At 33.7% G+C, this 14,017-nt stretch overlaps 5 protein-coding genes and 3 pseudogenes across 8 annotated transcripts, besides 4 other annotated features; 4 read left to right on the top strand and 4 right to left on the bottom strand.

Moving 5' to 3' along the window:
* Nucleotides 1-732: part of a mobile genetic element that runs on past the window's edge.
* Nucleotides 68-732: a terminal%2Cinverted (terminal inverted repeat of Maverick-1B transposon ID:TVAGG3_1065380).
* A 17-nt stretch (nt 733-749) lies between these two features.
* Nucleotides 750-1,252: a mobile genetic element.
* Nucleotides 1,253-2,213: 961 nt separating this feature from the next.
* Nucleotides 2,214-13,880: a mobile genetic element.
* Nucleotides 2,395-2,721, bottom strand: TVAGG3_1065360 (uncharacterized protein; the record flags this gene model as incomplete). The annotated part of the gene is made up of 1 exon (XM_051256167.1): nt 2,395-2,721. One exon carries the CDS (start codon nt 2,719-2,721, stop codon nt 2,395-2,397), a length of 327 nt encoding a protein of 108 aa, XP_051076588.1.
* TVAGG3_1065350 (protein of unknown function, DUF4107 family) lies at nt 2,875-3,390 on the bottom strand (the record flags this gene model as incomplete). Its single annotated transcript, XM_051256166.1, has 1 exon — nt 2,875-3,390. One exon carries the CDS (start codon nt 3,388-3,390, stop codon nt 2,875-2,877), a length of 516 nt encoding a protein of 171 aa, XP_051076587.1.
* TVAGG3_1065340 lies at nt 7,587-8,428 on the top strand (annotated as a pseudogene). The gene has a single exon. A coding segment is annotated over exon 1 (842 nt).
* Nucleotides 8,664-9,537, top strand: TVAGG3_1065330 (annotated as a pseudogene). Its single transcript has one exon. A coding segment is annotated over exon 1 (874 nt).
* Nucleotides 9,932-10,705, top strand: TVAGG3_1065320 (annotated as a pseudogene). Its single transcript has one exon. A coding segment is annotated over exon 1 (774 nt).
* TVAGG3_1065310 (integrase core domain containing protein family) lies at nt 11,469-12,020 on the top strand (the record flags this gene model as incomplete). Its single annotated transcript, XM_051256165.1, has 1 exon — nt 11,469-12,020. The coding sequence occupies one exon, from the start codon at nt 11,469-11,471 to the stop codon at nt 12,018-12,020; it is 552 nt and encodes a 183-aa protein (XP_051076586.1).
* Nucleotides 12,101-12,511, bottom strand: TVAGG3_1065300 (uncharacterized protein; the record flags this gene model as incomplete). Its single annotated transcript, XM_001287749.2, has 1 exon — nt 12,101-12,511. One exon carries the CDS (start codon nt 12,509-12,511, stop codon nt 12,101-12,103), a length of 411 nt encoding a protein of 136 aa, XP_001287750.2.
* TVAGG3_1065290 (organellar and viral DNA polymerase type B) lies at nt 12,675-13,541 on the bottom strand (the record flags this gene model as incomplete). The annotated part of the gene is made up of 1 exon (XM_001281336.1): nt 12,675-13,541. One exon carries the CDS (start codon nt 13,539-13,541, stop codon nt 12,675-12,677), a length of 867 nt encoding a protein of 288 aa, XP_001281337.1.
* Nucleotides 13,881-14,017: the final 137 nt, after the last annotated feature.

Genomic DNA, 14,017 nt, shown 5'->3' with positions numbered 1-14,017 from the left:
ATTTTGAGAAAGATTAAACTTCATGAGACAACATTGCTGAACTTAGAAGAAGTTAGAAGAGTTGGAGAAAGAAGAGAGTTATAAAGCAATGAATTCAACAGGGTGAAAAAACAGGTGAAAAAAGAGGTGAGATCTCACCACTTCACCTAAATATTATTTTGTGCTATGTTTCATACATGTGAGGGTGGTGATATCATTTATTTTTAAGTTTATTTTTAAGTTTATTTTTAAGTTTATTTTTATATAAATGACGAAAACTATTGAGATAACAAACTACAACGGTCATGAGTTCAAGAACTTGTTCTTCGTTCCTCGTGAAAATACATTCTATCAGATACGAGGGAGAAAGGGTAAAGTTAGTTTGAGCGTTTATGAAGGAATGAAGAATGGAAAGTTTATACAAGCATACGATACAAACGGTAAGCGTGTTTCATTAGCTTTGTCAAAACTTACTAACATTTATTTTGACAGTGACTTTGACCTATATTAAGAAGAAAGTGAGTCAGAAGATTATGAGCTGTTATATGAAGCACAGCAATGGGAGGAGTTGCAATACTTTTGTAAGTGAGAACGTTTATTTTTTACATTAGTGAGGTGAAGTGGTTGGCGGCTTTATAAATATTTAAGGTTAAGTTGGTGTTTGTGTTTGTGTTGTAAAATATACGTTAACGGTTTTGTAAAGTGTCAAATTCACAAGTATTGCGTACGGAGGAACGCAGTGCCTCCGTACACGAGACTTGTATACTAACTACTTCCCAGAAAGGCGAAATCTTCGACTCGATGAACTTGTCATCGAGTTATATTCCAGTGTTGTTCCTTCATTCCTGATTAAGTTGCAAATTAAAGGTCTGGATTCAGAGAGAAGTGTTAAAGTTATCAAAAAAGTCACAAGAGATTTCGAAGAAATGACACAATTTAAAAAAGTCGAATGCATCAGTATGCTTGAAGCTGTTCAGAAAGGTCTGAAAAATGATACACTTGATCCCAACATTGTTTACTCAACATTAAAAATATTATTGCAAAGAAAACATTTGATTTAATAAACATTTAATTTATTATAATTAATTTTTTATTACAGTATACTAAAAAATGCTATAAATAAATTATTATATTTTATTAAAATGTGACTTTTAATAGTAAGTGAATAAAATAAATCAGGAATTGGGAAAGAAATAAGGTTAATTAAAAATAATGAAAATTACAAATTTAAGGTTAATGAAAAAGTGACAATGGGCGAGTTTGTCCCCCACTCCTTTTCAACATTTAGAGATAAGTTATTATATTTATCTCCAACAATTTTGAAAGTAAGAGCTTAATAAAATATTATAAATAAAATTAAGAATGTATAATCCTGAATTTAGGATTAATGAAAATACATTCTTATCATTCATTAAGTTTAATATTGGTTTTATTTATTTAATAAAATGTTTATCTTTTACTCTTTATGCAATTACAAAGGTTCCCTTTTAAAAAAAAAACTAGAAATGCCTGAAGATTCTTCTATCAGCGAAAAGTAAGGCAATCATTACGCATATATGACATGCCATCCAATTCTATTGTTTAAGGTTGGTTTTCAATGATCCTTCAAACTTATTATCTGAAGTTTGAATTAAATCCGGATGTCTGTTAAGGGTGCACCCGTATGTACGTTTATTTGAGAGGAGGAGGATTACCCTCTCAATTTTGAGGGATTCGTTAGTTTATTTTCTCGATGAATATGCAATAAAATTTGATTTTTACCTTATCAATATACTTCATATAATATACACATGTTCATGTAAAAACTTTTTTCCAAAATCCTCAGGAATTAAGGGATTTTTATGGCAGTCCCAACGGGAACCGCGGTAATTTACCGAGGTTTCCGCACACCGGTTCCTTTTTTAGGAATTTTTTAGATTACAAAATATGCTTTGTAAATCATTTTTTGTAAATCGGCAAAAATTTGGAAATATTCTGACGACAATAAATCTGGGAATAGTATTTGAAATACGAGAACAACCTATTTAAGGGTGCACCCGTATGTACGTTTATTTGAGAGGAGGAGGATTACCCTCTCAATTTTGAGGGATTCGTTAGTTTATTTTCTCGATGAATATGCAATAAAATTTGATTTTTACCTTATCAATATACTTCATATAATATACACATGTTCATGTAAAAACTTTTTTCCAAAATCCTCATGAATTAAGGGATTTTTGAATTTGAAGAATTTTAGTTAGTATACATATCTCGTGTACTGAGGCACTGCGTTCCTCCGTACGCAATACTTGTGAATTTGACACTTTACAAAACCGTTAACGTAAATTTTACAACACAAACGACAACACCAACTTAACCTTAAATATTTATAAAGCCGCCAACCACTTCACCTTACTACTGTAAAAATAAACGTTCTCACTTACAAAAGTATTGCAACTCTTCCCATTGCTGTGCTTCACACAATAGTTCATATTCTTCAGTATCGCTGCTGTCGCTCCAATCGTCAGAGTCAAAGTCACTGTCAAAATAAATGTTAGTAAGTTTTGACAAAGCTAATGAAACACGTTTACCGTTTGTATCGTATGCTTGTATAAACTTTCCATTCTTCATTCCTTCATAAACGCTCAAACTAACTTTACCCTTTCTCCCTCGTATCTGATAGAATGTATTTTCACGAGGAACGAAGAACAAATTCTTGAACTCATGACCGTTGTAGTTTGTTATCTCAATAGTTTTCGTCATTTACATCCAAATAAAAATTTTCAGTAAAATATAAAAATAAACTTAAAAATTAATGATATCACCACCCTCACACGTATGAAAACATCCATTTAAATTTAGGTGAAGTGGTGAGATTTCACCTCTTTTTTCACCTGTTTTTTCACCCACTTGAATTCATTGCTTTATAACTCTCTTCCTTGGTTTCTTTTTAGTTGCTTTCTTCACATCTGTCTCCAACTTGACTGTCTTTCTTCTTCGACCGTAATGATACCAGTTACTTCCACCAGTCAATGGGTCAAATGGTCTTTCGTAAGGATTTCCATACATTCCATAGGGACCATACGGAAGAACTACTGGTGGAGGAAGAGTTCCATCGAATCTATTTAAATGCATTGTTTCACCTTTCATCTGGTCATTAAAGTCTTTTGCGTGTTTTGCAAACTCATCGTCCTTTCCTAAAGCATTTTCTGACTCAGTCGCAACCAAATTGGATGCTTTATTTATGAGCCCTATTTTATTTAATCTTAACTTCTTTGCAACCCAGCCTCCAATCTTCCCTTTATTTGCATCTAATGTCTTCGAAACCCTTCCTCCACTCATTTTATTTACTGCGTCATAAGCTCCAAGTGCTTTTGCTCCAAATGCTAATGCTTTTGTTCCCATTGCGCCTAAAGCTGCCCAAGCTACCATTTACACCATATTAAAATCATCTCTCTTCATTATCTCATAAAAGTTCTCGTTACTGGAGAAAGTCAATGAAACATAAACATTCTCATTCATAAACTTCTTTCTTATATCATCTATTCTCAATAAAATGTCTGAACAATTGCTAACATCTTCTACAACAGTTATTTCATCATGAATGACCTTCAAGAACAAGCTCATTTAATATGCTATTAAAATCATTTCAATAATGAGTCCATCCTTTCCGTCTTTAGGTAGCACAACATCTTTCATTGAAGAAGGTTCGACAGGTCTTATGTTAAACTTACTGACAAAGTTTGTTATACTATAATGCTTCGGCGGCGAATACATATAGTTTGAAAGACATAATATAGATTCTTCAGCAAATTCACTTATACTGGATTTTATAACAATGTTCTCACGAGACCAAATACCACCAATTGACAATCTTGTAAGCAATCCTGCTGAACCTTCAACTGTAAACGTCGATGGTAACATTCCACGAAGGTCATCTATTGACATCGTTGAGTCACTGAATTTAAATATTTTCTTAAAGCAATCGTCATTATCTAACCATGCAATAGCTTTGAAGTTTTCATTCGAATATACATCTGCTTCATTAAATGTAAAACCTGACTTCTTTGCAGAGACGACTTTAAAATCTATTGAGTTTGTTTCAAAATTATATGCTATGCTAACTTCTGAAGGTAATGGATGTCCTTCCGCAGTCAGTTGTTCTCTCACTACCGTTTGAAGCTTTGTGTTAAAAACTTTCATGTCATCTCCTGTGTCTAGGTTCACATACACAGCAATGGGAAAACTATCTTGCTTCTTTGTTTCATCATTATACCTCAAAACATTAAAGTTCTTCAATAATATTGTTCTTCCTGCTGGAATACTTCGAACCTGTCTGATTTCAATAGCTTTCTCACCTCCTACATACTCTACCCAGTGCCTTGGATATTCATAAGTATACTGACTTTCTTGAATTTTGGTAGGTTTCATCATAACGTGTTCATAGTATATCTTTATACTCTTGTCAGTTAGACTCGGTGCTATGTTCTGAATATTTCTGACTTGCATTTTTAATGGAGATAAAATGAAGCATTTAATACATGACGTAGATGAAGACATGAATGAAACTACAGACAAACTTAACTCTTCTCTCATTCTTCCTTTCAGTAAGGACTATGAGTTCTTCAAATGGCGTTTATTTCTATTGTGGAAAGATGGGTTCAGGTAAGACATTTAATTTAATTCGTCATATACTCATAACAGAGCGTTTAGGAAACGACTCATATTATGACCAAATCATTATATCAGCAACTTCAGACTCTATGGACTCAACAGCGAAACATTTATGTCAAAAGTTCAAGCCTCTGTCGTTAAAGTTCCAGACAGTGAACTCATTGAATTTCTTCAACGTTACGTTCGACGTAAGAGGAAATATTATGCCATCGTTGAATTTATACAGTCAGGAATGCAAAAGACTTCAGAAGAGATGGAAAGAATTATTGACAAACACCACTTACGTCAGTACTCAGGAGTTTACGATATGAAACGACTGACAAACTACATTCTATCAAAACTTTAAAATACCCCTTCAAAAAATATCCTTCAAACACTCTGCTCGTTTGCGACGACTTCGCTGGTAAAGTTTAGTGTCAAAACCAGACTCACCATTAGCTAATATCATTACTAAAGTCAGACATTACCACTTAACTGTAGCAATACTTATGCAAACATGGAGGTTTTTAGCTTTAAACATAAAACGTCTCATAACTGACTTCGTTATCTTTCAAGGTTTCTCACGTTATGATATTGAACTCATTTGGAAACAGTCAGGTATAACATTACCTTTTGAAGAAATTTGGGAAGCATATAAGTTCTCATCTCTCCTCGTTCATACCTTGAGATTCATATCATGACTAATACCATTAAAGTCAAAAATATTCCATGGGAACGACCAACATTGTTTTAAAGTTTAACCTTCAATTGACTGATGGTAAACAAATTCCATGCATCTCTGTCGCCATTTCTGTTAATATTTTTGCTGTCATTCATATCATCCACTTCTCCATCCGTTAGCTTTTGAGGATATGCGTTAGAATAGCTGTTCTTAAATGAAGGCTTTTCACCTTTGAGAGCATAAACTCTATAACTTTCTGCATACTTTATGTTTGAACCTCCTGAGCCATCATTGACATAAATTTTTATAGGCTTCCACCCTTTGTTCATGTTCCTGCTTCTTCCCTTTGCTCTTTTGTTCAGTAGTTCTACATCTTTATACACAGCTCCTGTCTCAGTGAATTCAACAATATTTTCATTCGTTAGCTTTACATTCAAACCCTTGTCGAGTATATTGTTCATTTCATACATATAAAAGGTTTTTATTCTATATGAAATGAGAAGCAAATCCATCTTAGCTGGTGCCGTTAATGTTCCAATTGAACCAACATCAAATGTTGACTCACGAACGACAAACAATATTGTCATAAAGAACTATAGTTCAGAGTGTTTGAAAGAAAAAGAACCAGAACTGAAATCCGTGAATTTAAACTCAGCTTCAAACGCTAACGCTACATCAGATGTTAAGTTAGAGTATCCACCACTGGACCAAATTCTTTCAAGAGAAGCCAACGACAACCCTTACACAAATGTTCAAACAAATCCTTCAGATAACGTAGACCATTACCTTCTTCAGTTATACCAAACAATTTACTCAAAGACGATAAGAAGCTTTTGATAAATCTTATAAGCAAGAACCAAATAATTCTAAACAAAGGAGGACCTTGAAAATGTTATATCACGAATAACAGGAAACAATGTGTCATTGACTATCTCGACCCTGAAATCGAATGCTGTGGTCAAACACCATTCATGAAAATAGGTAACATCCGCATCATTGAAATACCAGGAACTACAGGAGTTGAGTTTAAGTATAAATATTCGAACGAGTATACAAAACTTTCAACAGAATATAAGCTTTGTTTGAAATATGTTTTAGTAAATTAAAGCAATTTGTAATATCTATCCAAAACTTCTTCAACAGTATCGAACTCATCTTCATAATGCAAACCTAATCTTATTGACTTGGTGCAGTTTTCACTAACACAATATAGCGCTTTGCGCTCGGCGCCTTTGACGCCTTTTTCTGTTCTCTTGACTGACATAACTAATTCATTTGTTTCATCAAACAGCAATAACCAAAGTTCATGACCTAATACATAACATTCATACTTTATATTTTTAGCTCTGAGTTCTCTTGTAAGCTGTTGCATTTAATATTTTCTAAAAAGTCAACTTCAACAGTCATTCGCACTGGTGCCTTCAGTTCTACAGGCTCTCCTTGAAAGTCAACAAGTCTGAATTGCATGTCTTTCAAATTATGAGGACTAATGCGAACCCATTTACCTAAATGAGTTACTATGACAGGAACGTTTGGAATGAACATTGAATTGACTGCATAACAGAAGGATTTATATTCTACTGAACCTTTACTATTAACTCCTGAAATACCTGTGACATTAGCTATTTTTGACTCAACGTATAAACAATTACCATAACATACGTATGGAACAGATTTCATCTCAATCGTTTTGTCAACACTTTTCAAAGGACATGTCATATGGTATGCTCCCAGAAGTTGAACTCTATGACTCATTCGTGTTATCTTAAACTCCTTCGCATAACTGAACTTCAAAACTCCTGCAATAAGTTTAACATTCATTAAGTTTTCTTCGTTCTCCTTGTTTATTGTAGTATTTATGAGCGCATTTAACACTCCAGCTAATGTTTCCATCTTATATTCTACATTATTGTGAAATCTTATTTCGTGCTTCTTTCCATCTATTTCAAGCTCCATGAAATCTGTTTCATCTGTTATAACGAATGAAGCGATAGTATTGAAGTCAACAACTCTGAAAGCAAGCGCTTCATTCTGAAGACCTAAGTTTGTTTGTAGCTTTACTGTCCCGTATTCGTTTGGGTCTGTACTTTGCAAATAGAACAACATTTTATTCTCATTAAAATATGAGTATTGCTGCATATGCGTATGAAGCTGACAGAGCTAAACGTTTATATTTTGGTCAATACTCTCTCACACTTACTGACAAATATATTGTTATTTCTGATGGAAATACCGAGAAATACATAACATGGAAGGACTATGAAAAGTTTGACCCTATTTTAACTCCATGTACATGCCATTCATTGTAAATGGTGAAGTTGTCATGAAGAACGACACAACTGTTTATAGGTCTGTATATGAAGCGTTAGAATATATGTTGAATTATAATCCCGAAAGATTTGACCCAAGCACTACGTCATGTACAATGCCTTTTATTAAGGATGGTGAAATCGTAAGAGTTCCGAATTCAACGGTTTACACAGCTGTTCAAAACAGTTTACAAAACATTTTAGCGAATATCTTTAATTCAGAAACTACAGAAATAAAATTACCATATATAACAGATGCTAAAGAAATTAAATCAAAAACGACAACATTATTTACGTCACTTAATGATTTAATGACTTATATCATTAATATTCCTGCACCAACTACAGCATTTGATCCAAACTCGACGGTTTGCAGTGTACCTTTCATAAAGTCGCAAACGGACTCTTTGAGTCCTGAAGGTCTTTCAGACCGAAGCGACCAGGGCGAAGCCCATGACAGTTCATTAATTGTTTTAAGGGATTCAACAGTTAATGAATCATTAAAGGCGTCATTAATGAAAATCATTGATTTTAATTCATTCACGAATACATATAATTCATTCATTAATGTTTCATATGCTTCTAAAGAAGGTGAGCCAAAAACTATCGATAAAGCGGTGTATGAAATAAAAGCATCAACGACGAAATTGAATTCGTTAACTTTTGACGGTGATAGTTTCGTTAATGACATAACATCGGGGAAAACAATTTTAACGAAAGAATATTTAAAATCTCATGTTAGTGAGTTCGTTGAAATTGAAAAAGAAGGTGGAATTAAGTTCGATCCACTGAATTTCATTTTCAGCTTAGCGAATGCGGGTGTTAGTTTCGCTGAATGGACAACTATACAGAGTGAAATAAATGCAATATGGACGTTTTTGGGGTCAAAAGCGGGAATGGGTGAGCTTGTAAATGCTGCAAGAACATTAGGTGAAACAGGAAATTTTGTAGATGGTTTTAAAAGACTTGTTTCAAATGTTTTAACAAACACAAAGAAATTATTTAGATATACCATACATAACGGACGGATTTTCGAACAGGTAGCAACAAACCCTCCGGTTATGGCTGCGTTGATGATGGTTAGAGATATAAAACCACGTAACGACGGGAACGAAGAACATGAACAACAGAGCCCAACGGGCTCAGAGCCACATAGTGGCGAGGATACTGGTCGGGTTATTCAAGACATTAAAAACGTGTATCCTGAAGTTATTGATTTATTTAGAGGAGTTAATGATTCAATTTCAAAACATTCTATAACCCTCGATGAAGAGAATAAATTAACAGATTATATATTCGTCATTATTGCAGAATTAATGAAGAGAATAAATGAAAAAGGAATTGGTGATATCATTAATGTCAGCGATGTAATGATGAAAAGAAATTTTGACTCATTATTTACAAAACCGAAAACAGAATATAGTCTTTATGACGTAATTACCGAATTAATGAAAAAGATTAATGATAATAAGAGTTCTGGCGGAAGAGTTGAATTAGAAGTGAATGATGTTAATGAGAAATTAGCCGAAAAAGCAGATAAAAACCACGTTCATTATATAACTTCAGACGAACAGATTATAACGGACTACCATGGATATTTAACACGAAGTGATGAAGCGAAGACAAAAAATGTTAATGAAAGAAGATATAAATACATTCGTGCTAAAGGTTATGACATAAGCTGTACTGTACAGTATGACACAGGTAAAGCACCAGAAGCATTTAGTTATAACGATGAAATTTATGCCTCTACTTTCTCTGTTAATGGTGTATTAGTTGAACCAAGATTTATGTTAAGAGTTAAGGCAAAAATAACGTTTGAAGATGCTATTAAAAGTAAAGCTGACAAAGTTGAACTTGACGCAACGAACAAAGTTTTGAAATCTCATAAACACAACATCTCCGATATAAATGAACTTCAAACTTCTTTAGACAGTAAAGCTGACAAGAACCATACACATAAATCCTTCACTACTGTTAGAGCAGACGACATAATATTGAACTTTGACCTTGGTTCAAGTGCACCATTAGAAAATCCAAGTACAAGCGTAAAAGATACTCTTAACAGTTTAGATAACAGTTGCAGGAACATTGAAAGTCATGCCAGAAACTTTGAAGCACATGAACTACCAGCAATGTTAGATAAGAAAGCAGACAAGAACCATACACATAAATCCTTCACAACTGTTGCTATAGAAAGTATTGAAGGAACGGTTGAAGAACTGGTGGGGATGCATTATATTGTAAACCTCCTAACTTTCCACAAGGTTTAACATCGGATGACGACATAACGACGATGAGAAACATTAGATGTAAAGATGTTTATGTCATGAAGGATGAACATAATATTAAATTCACTGCTCAAGATTTATATGACAAGAAAGCAGACAAGAACCATACACATAAATCCTTCACTACTGTTAGAGCAGACGACATAATATTGAACTTTGACCTTGGTTCAAGTGCACCATTAGAAATCCAAGTACAAGCGTAAAAGATACTCTTAACAATTTAGATAAGAGTTGCAGGAATACCGAAGATCATGCCAGAAACTTTGAAGCATATGAACTACCAGCAATGTTAGATAAGAAAGCAGATAAAACTTATGTGGATGCAGAACTAACAAAGAAATTTTCGAAACCAGATACAATGACATTTACAACAGAAATTATAAATGGTGAACCAGCAACTCCATTTGAATTTGTTAGAGGTCTTCAACCAGATACTTTTGAATTTTTCTTGGATAATTCTATTGAACTAACATTACATTATAAAAGTGGAACAAATGCAACATTTCATCCGGGAGATACATTCCAAATGGTATTTAATGACATAAGTTCTTTAGAATATGTTTATAGAGTTATGAGCATATATGATTTAATATATCCTATAGGAGCTGTTTATACGTCTATGAATCCAATAAATCCAAACACTTTATTTGGTGGTAGATGGTATGAAATAGTTGACAGTTTTCCATTCTACACTAATACGCAGTCAATGAAGATGGGAGGTTCAAAGAAAATAGGTATTGAAAACCTTCCTTCACATATGCATAGGTTCAGTGGAAGAACATCTGTGGAAGGAAACCATTCACATTCAATAACAAAAAGAGGTTATATAAATCTTGCAGCGGGTTCGATAGACAGGGAATGCAGATATGATATCACAACTGACCCCAAAGATGTTAGCACAGGTATTTTCTGTGGAACTGCAGGAAATCATACACATGTTGTAGCTGGTATTACAGACCCAGCAGGTAATGGAAAAGATTATATGCCTCCTTATATAACAATGCACGCTTGGATACGAGTTGGTTAAAATCTTTACTTTACATAAATGAGCTTGAAAGAAGTATTCGAACAACATCCATGGAGGTCATTTAAGAAGTTCAATGAAGCTGCAAAGAGTTGGGATTTACTAACAGAGCTGAAGTGAAAAGGTTCTTTGACAAAAATGTTGTACATCAAACAAAAATAAATCCTTACGACTACTTTTTACCAATTTACTCCAACACTCCTGACGCATACCAATTTGACACTCTCATTCAAAGCAGAAAAGGAGGACATAAACCATTCCTCATCTTCATAAATGTTAACACTCGTAAAGCATATGCATATAATGAAAATAAAGGAACTCGTGAAGTGTTAAGAGTTTTACAAAAGTTTGTAGCAGAACATAACCCAAGTACTTTAACATCAGACCAAGACAGTGCATACCTCAGCAACGAAATCACAGAATTTCTCATTAAGCATAACATAACTCACTACACTACTGAAGACCATAACCATAACATACTCGGCATCATAAACCGCTTCATAAGAACGCTCAGAGATTTAAATCAAGAGCGAGACTTTACCGAAGAAACAATGAAACATTTTCTCGAAGTATATAATTCCTCAACACATTCTACAACAGGACATACACCAAATTCAATGACACAACAACAAGAAGAAAAGTATATACAAAAGAAACGAAGCCAAACACAAAATATCAGAAATTCAACACAATTTACCCTCATTCCTGGTACAAAAGTTCGTGTAGTTCTTGACGACAAACCATTGACAAAGAAACGTTTAAGGTTAAGTCGAAATTATTATATCGTAGACTCTACGCAAGGTAATGGATATCTTATAAAAGCTGCTGACGACTCCATAGCATTTTACCCTCGACATAAATTAGTCGAAAGTAGTAATGGCAAACTTGCTGAAACCATTGACGAAGCAAAGCGAGGAGTGGTTATTGAAATACTTGACTATAACACAAACGATGACACTTATAAAGTAAGATATGAAGGAGGCGTTGAAGATGTTATACCATCTAAGAACTTGAGAGAATCTAAACCAACTCATCTGGGACCATTAGAGCGGGAGTACTGGAAAGATAAAAACATGCCAGAAAGAATAAGAAAATTCTTCTAAACTTTTTCGTTGGATGTAAATCAGACAAAAATATAATTTAGGTGAAGAGGTGAGATTTCACCTGTTTTCTCACCTCTTTTTCACCTCTTGAACTTTTTATAACATTCGGTCATAACTTCATCAATTTCATTTAAATCACGATTTAAAAACTCATTGACTTCATCTTCAACCGTGTCATCTTGTAATAAGAATATTTTCTTTAGTTTCATGTCAACATCCCGAACAGCACAAAGGATAAAATCATATTCATTTCTTCCGTTAAACATACTTTTTCTTTCTCGTTCATCGTTAAATAAATTATTGAAAATATAAACAGCGGTGTAAAAGTTATGTACTGTGTTAAATGTTGAAGCTTCACCTATTTTAGATTTTAGGATTCTTTTAGTAAGTAAATTGTTATCGTTCTTTCTCTTTTCCTTATCGTTCATGTCGAATCTGTCGAACCACATATCCTGTATTTCATCGAATTTACGAACTATAGAATCCGTCATTTCCCTGGTTAATGAGGGGTAATCATTATTAATTTTTTCATATAATTTGTCCATATGATTTTCATCGACGTTTCCGGAAAGCATTTAATTAAAGCAAAAATATATTATAGGTGAAGAGGTGAGATGTCACCCGTTTTCTCACCTGTTTTCTCACCCCAGTTTTTCACAAGCGTTTTACATGAATTGTACGATGTATATTTGAAATCCTAAACAATTTCGTAGCTTCTATTTCTTCTGTCAGTATGTCAAAAGTTTTAACAATGCCGAAAGTTTCTTTATATTTCTTCTTGACGTCAGATAGAAGGAAATCGTCAGCAGTTGGATAGTTTTTGTTCAGAAATGCTAACATGTCCATTTTATTTTCTGCTGGCTTTTCTGCTTCTTTCTTTAAGTCTGCATAGTCGTTTCGCATTCTTTCTATCTCTTTGACGGAGTAGTTATATTTCCTAATTGCTGCTTTACATTTAGAACATTGCGGATTCATTTTTGCGTTATATTCTGAAACCTTACCTGCTAAAACAACTAAGGCGTCAATGGTTTTCTTTAACTCAAAAGCAGTTGGTCTTATCTGTTCGTTCCATATTTTACCTCTTCTATCTTTATCTCTTATCTGCCATACACATTCAGCAACTAACGAAACAAAGTTATCGTAGGTCTTAAACTCCCCGGATTTATATATGTCAGAAACATTCTTATATACCATGTCGCAATCTTTGTCCATAACCTTATGGTTGCAATGAAATCCTAGAAACTCATAGTTTACCTTTCGAATGAACTTCTTTATTTCTACTGAGTCAGTTGGTTTCACTTCTATTTCATCGAATTCAGGAATAGTTAGTTTTTGATGCTGAATTTCAGGTAGTTTAGGTAAATGGTCAATAATGTCCTGCATTTCATAAAGATACTGTTCATTTGTTTCATCTTTCGCACTACAGTCTAAATTACTTGTTAAAAGTTCTTGCTTTATCTTCTGGATTTTTGTTTCGAAAGTATATGAAGAAGGAATGAAGCTTTTCATCTCTACTAACATAGATGTTGGATTCATGACTAACGAGTTTGGTGAAGTTGTTGTGGACAGAGTCCCGCCGTTCGCGGCTTGAATTGTTGTTGTGCCGATTGTTGAAATCATATCTTTACATACAAAATAAAAAAATAAATAAAAATAAAACTAAACTTTATTTTTCTATCTTAAGAAATTCATGAAAATTCAAGACCCTTTGGTCTCGCCGCTTAGCGGCTGAGGGTGAGAAATTAGGTGAAAAAAGAGGTGACATCTCACCTCTTCACCTATAATATATTTTTGGTCATTTACACTCATTTACGAGTTATGACAAAGTTATGATTGACAAGCATTTACGAAGAGTTATGAAGTTATGATGACAAAGCATTTACGAAGAAGTTATGACAAAGCATTTACGAAGAAGTTATGACAAAGCATTTACGAAGAAGTTATGACAAAGCATTTACGAAGAAGTTATGACAAAGTCACGAGGGTGAAAAAACAGG

The sequence above is a fragment of the Trichomonas vaginalis genome, assembly GCF_026262505.1.
Source record: "Trichomonas vaginalis G3 chromosome Unknown ctg_44, whole genome shotgun sequence".
NCBI classification, from domain to species: Eukaryota; Parabasalia; order Trichomonadida; family Trichomonadidae; genus Trichomonas; species Trichomonas vaginalis.
This window is presented reverse-complemented; position numbering and strand designations above follow the sequence as displayed.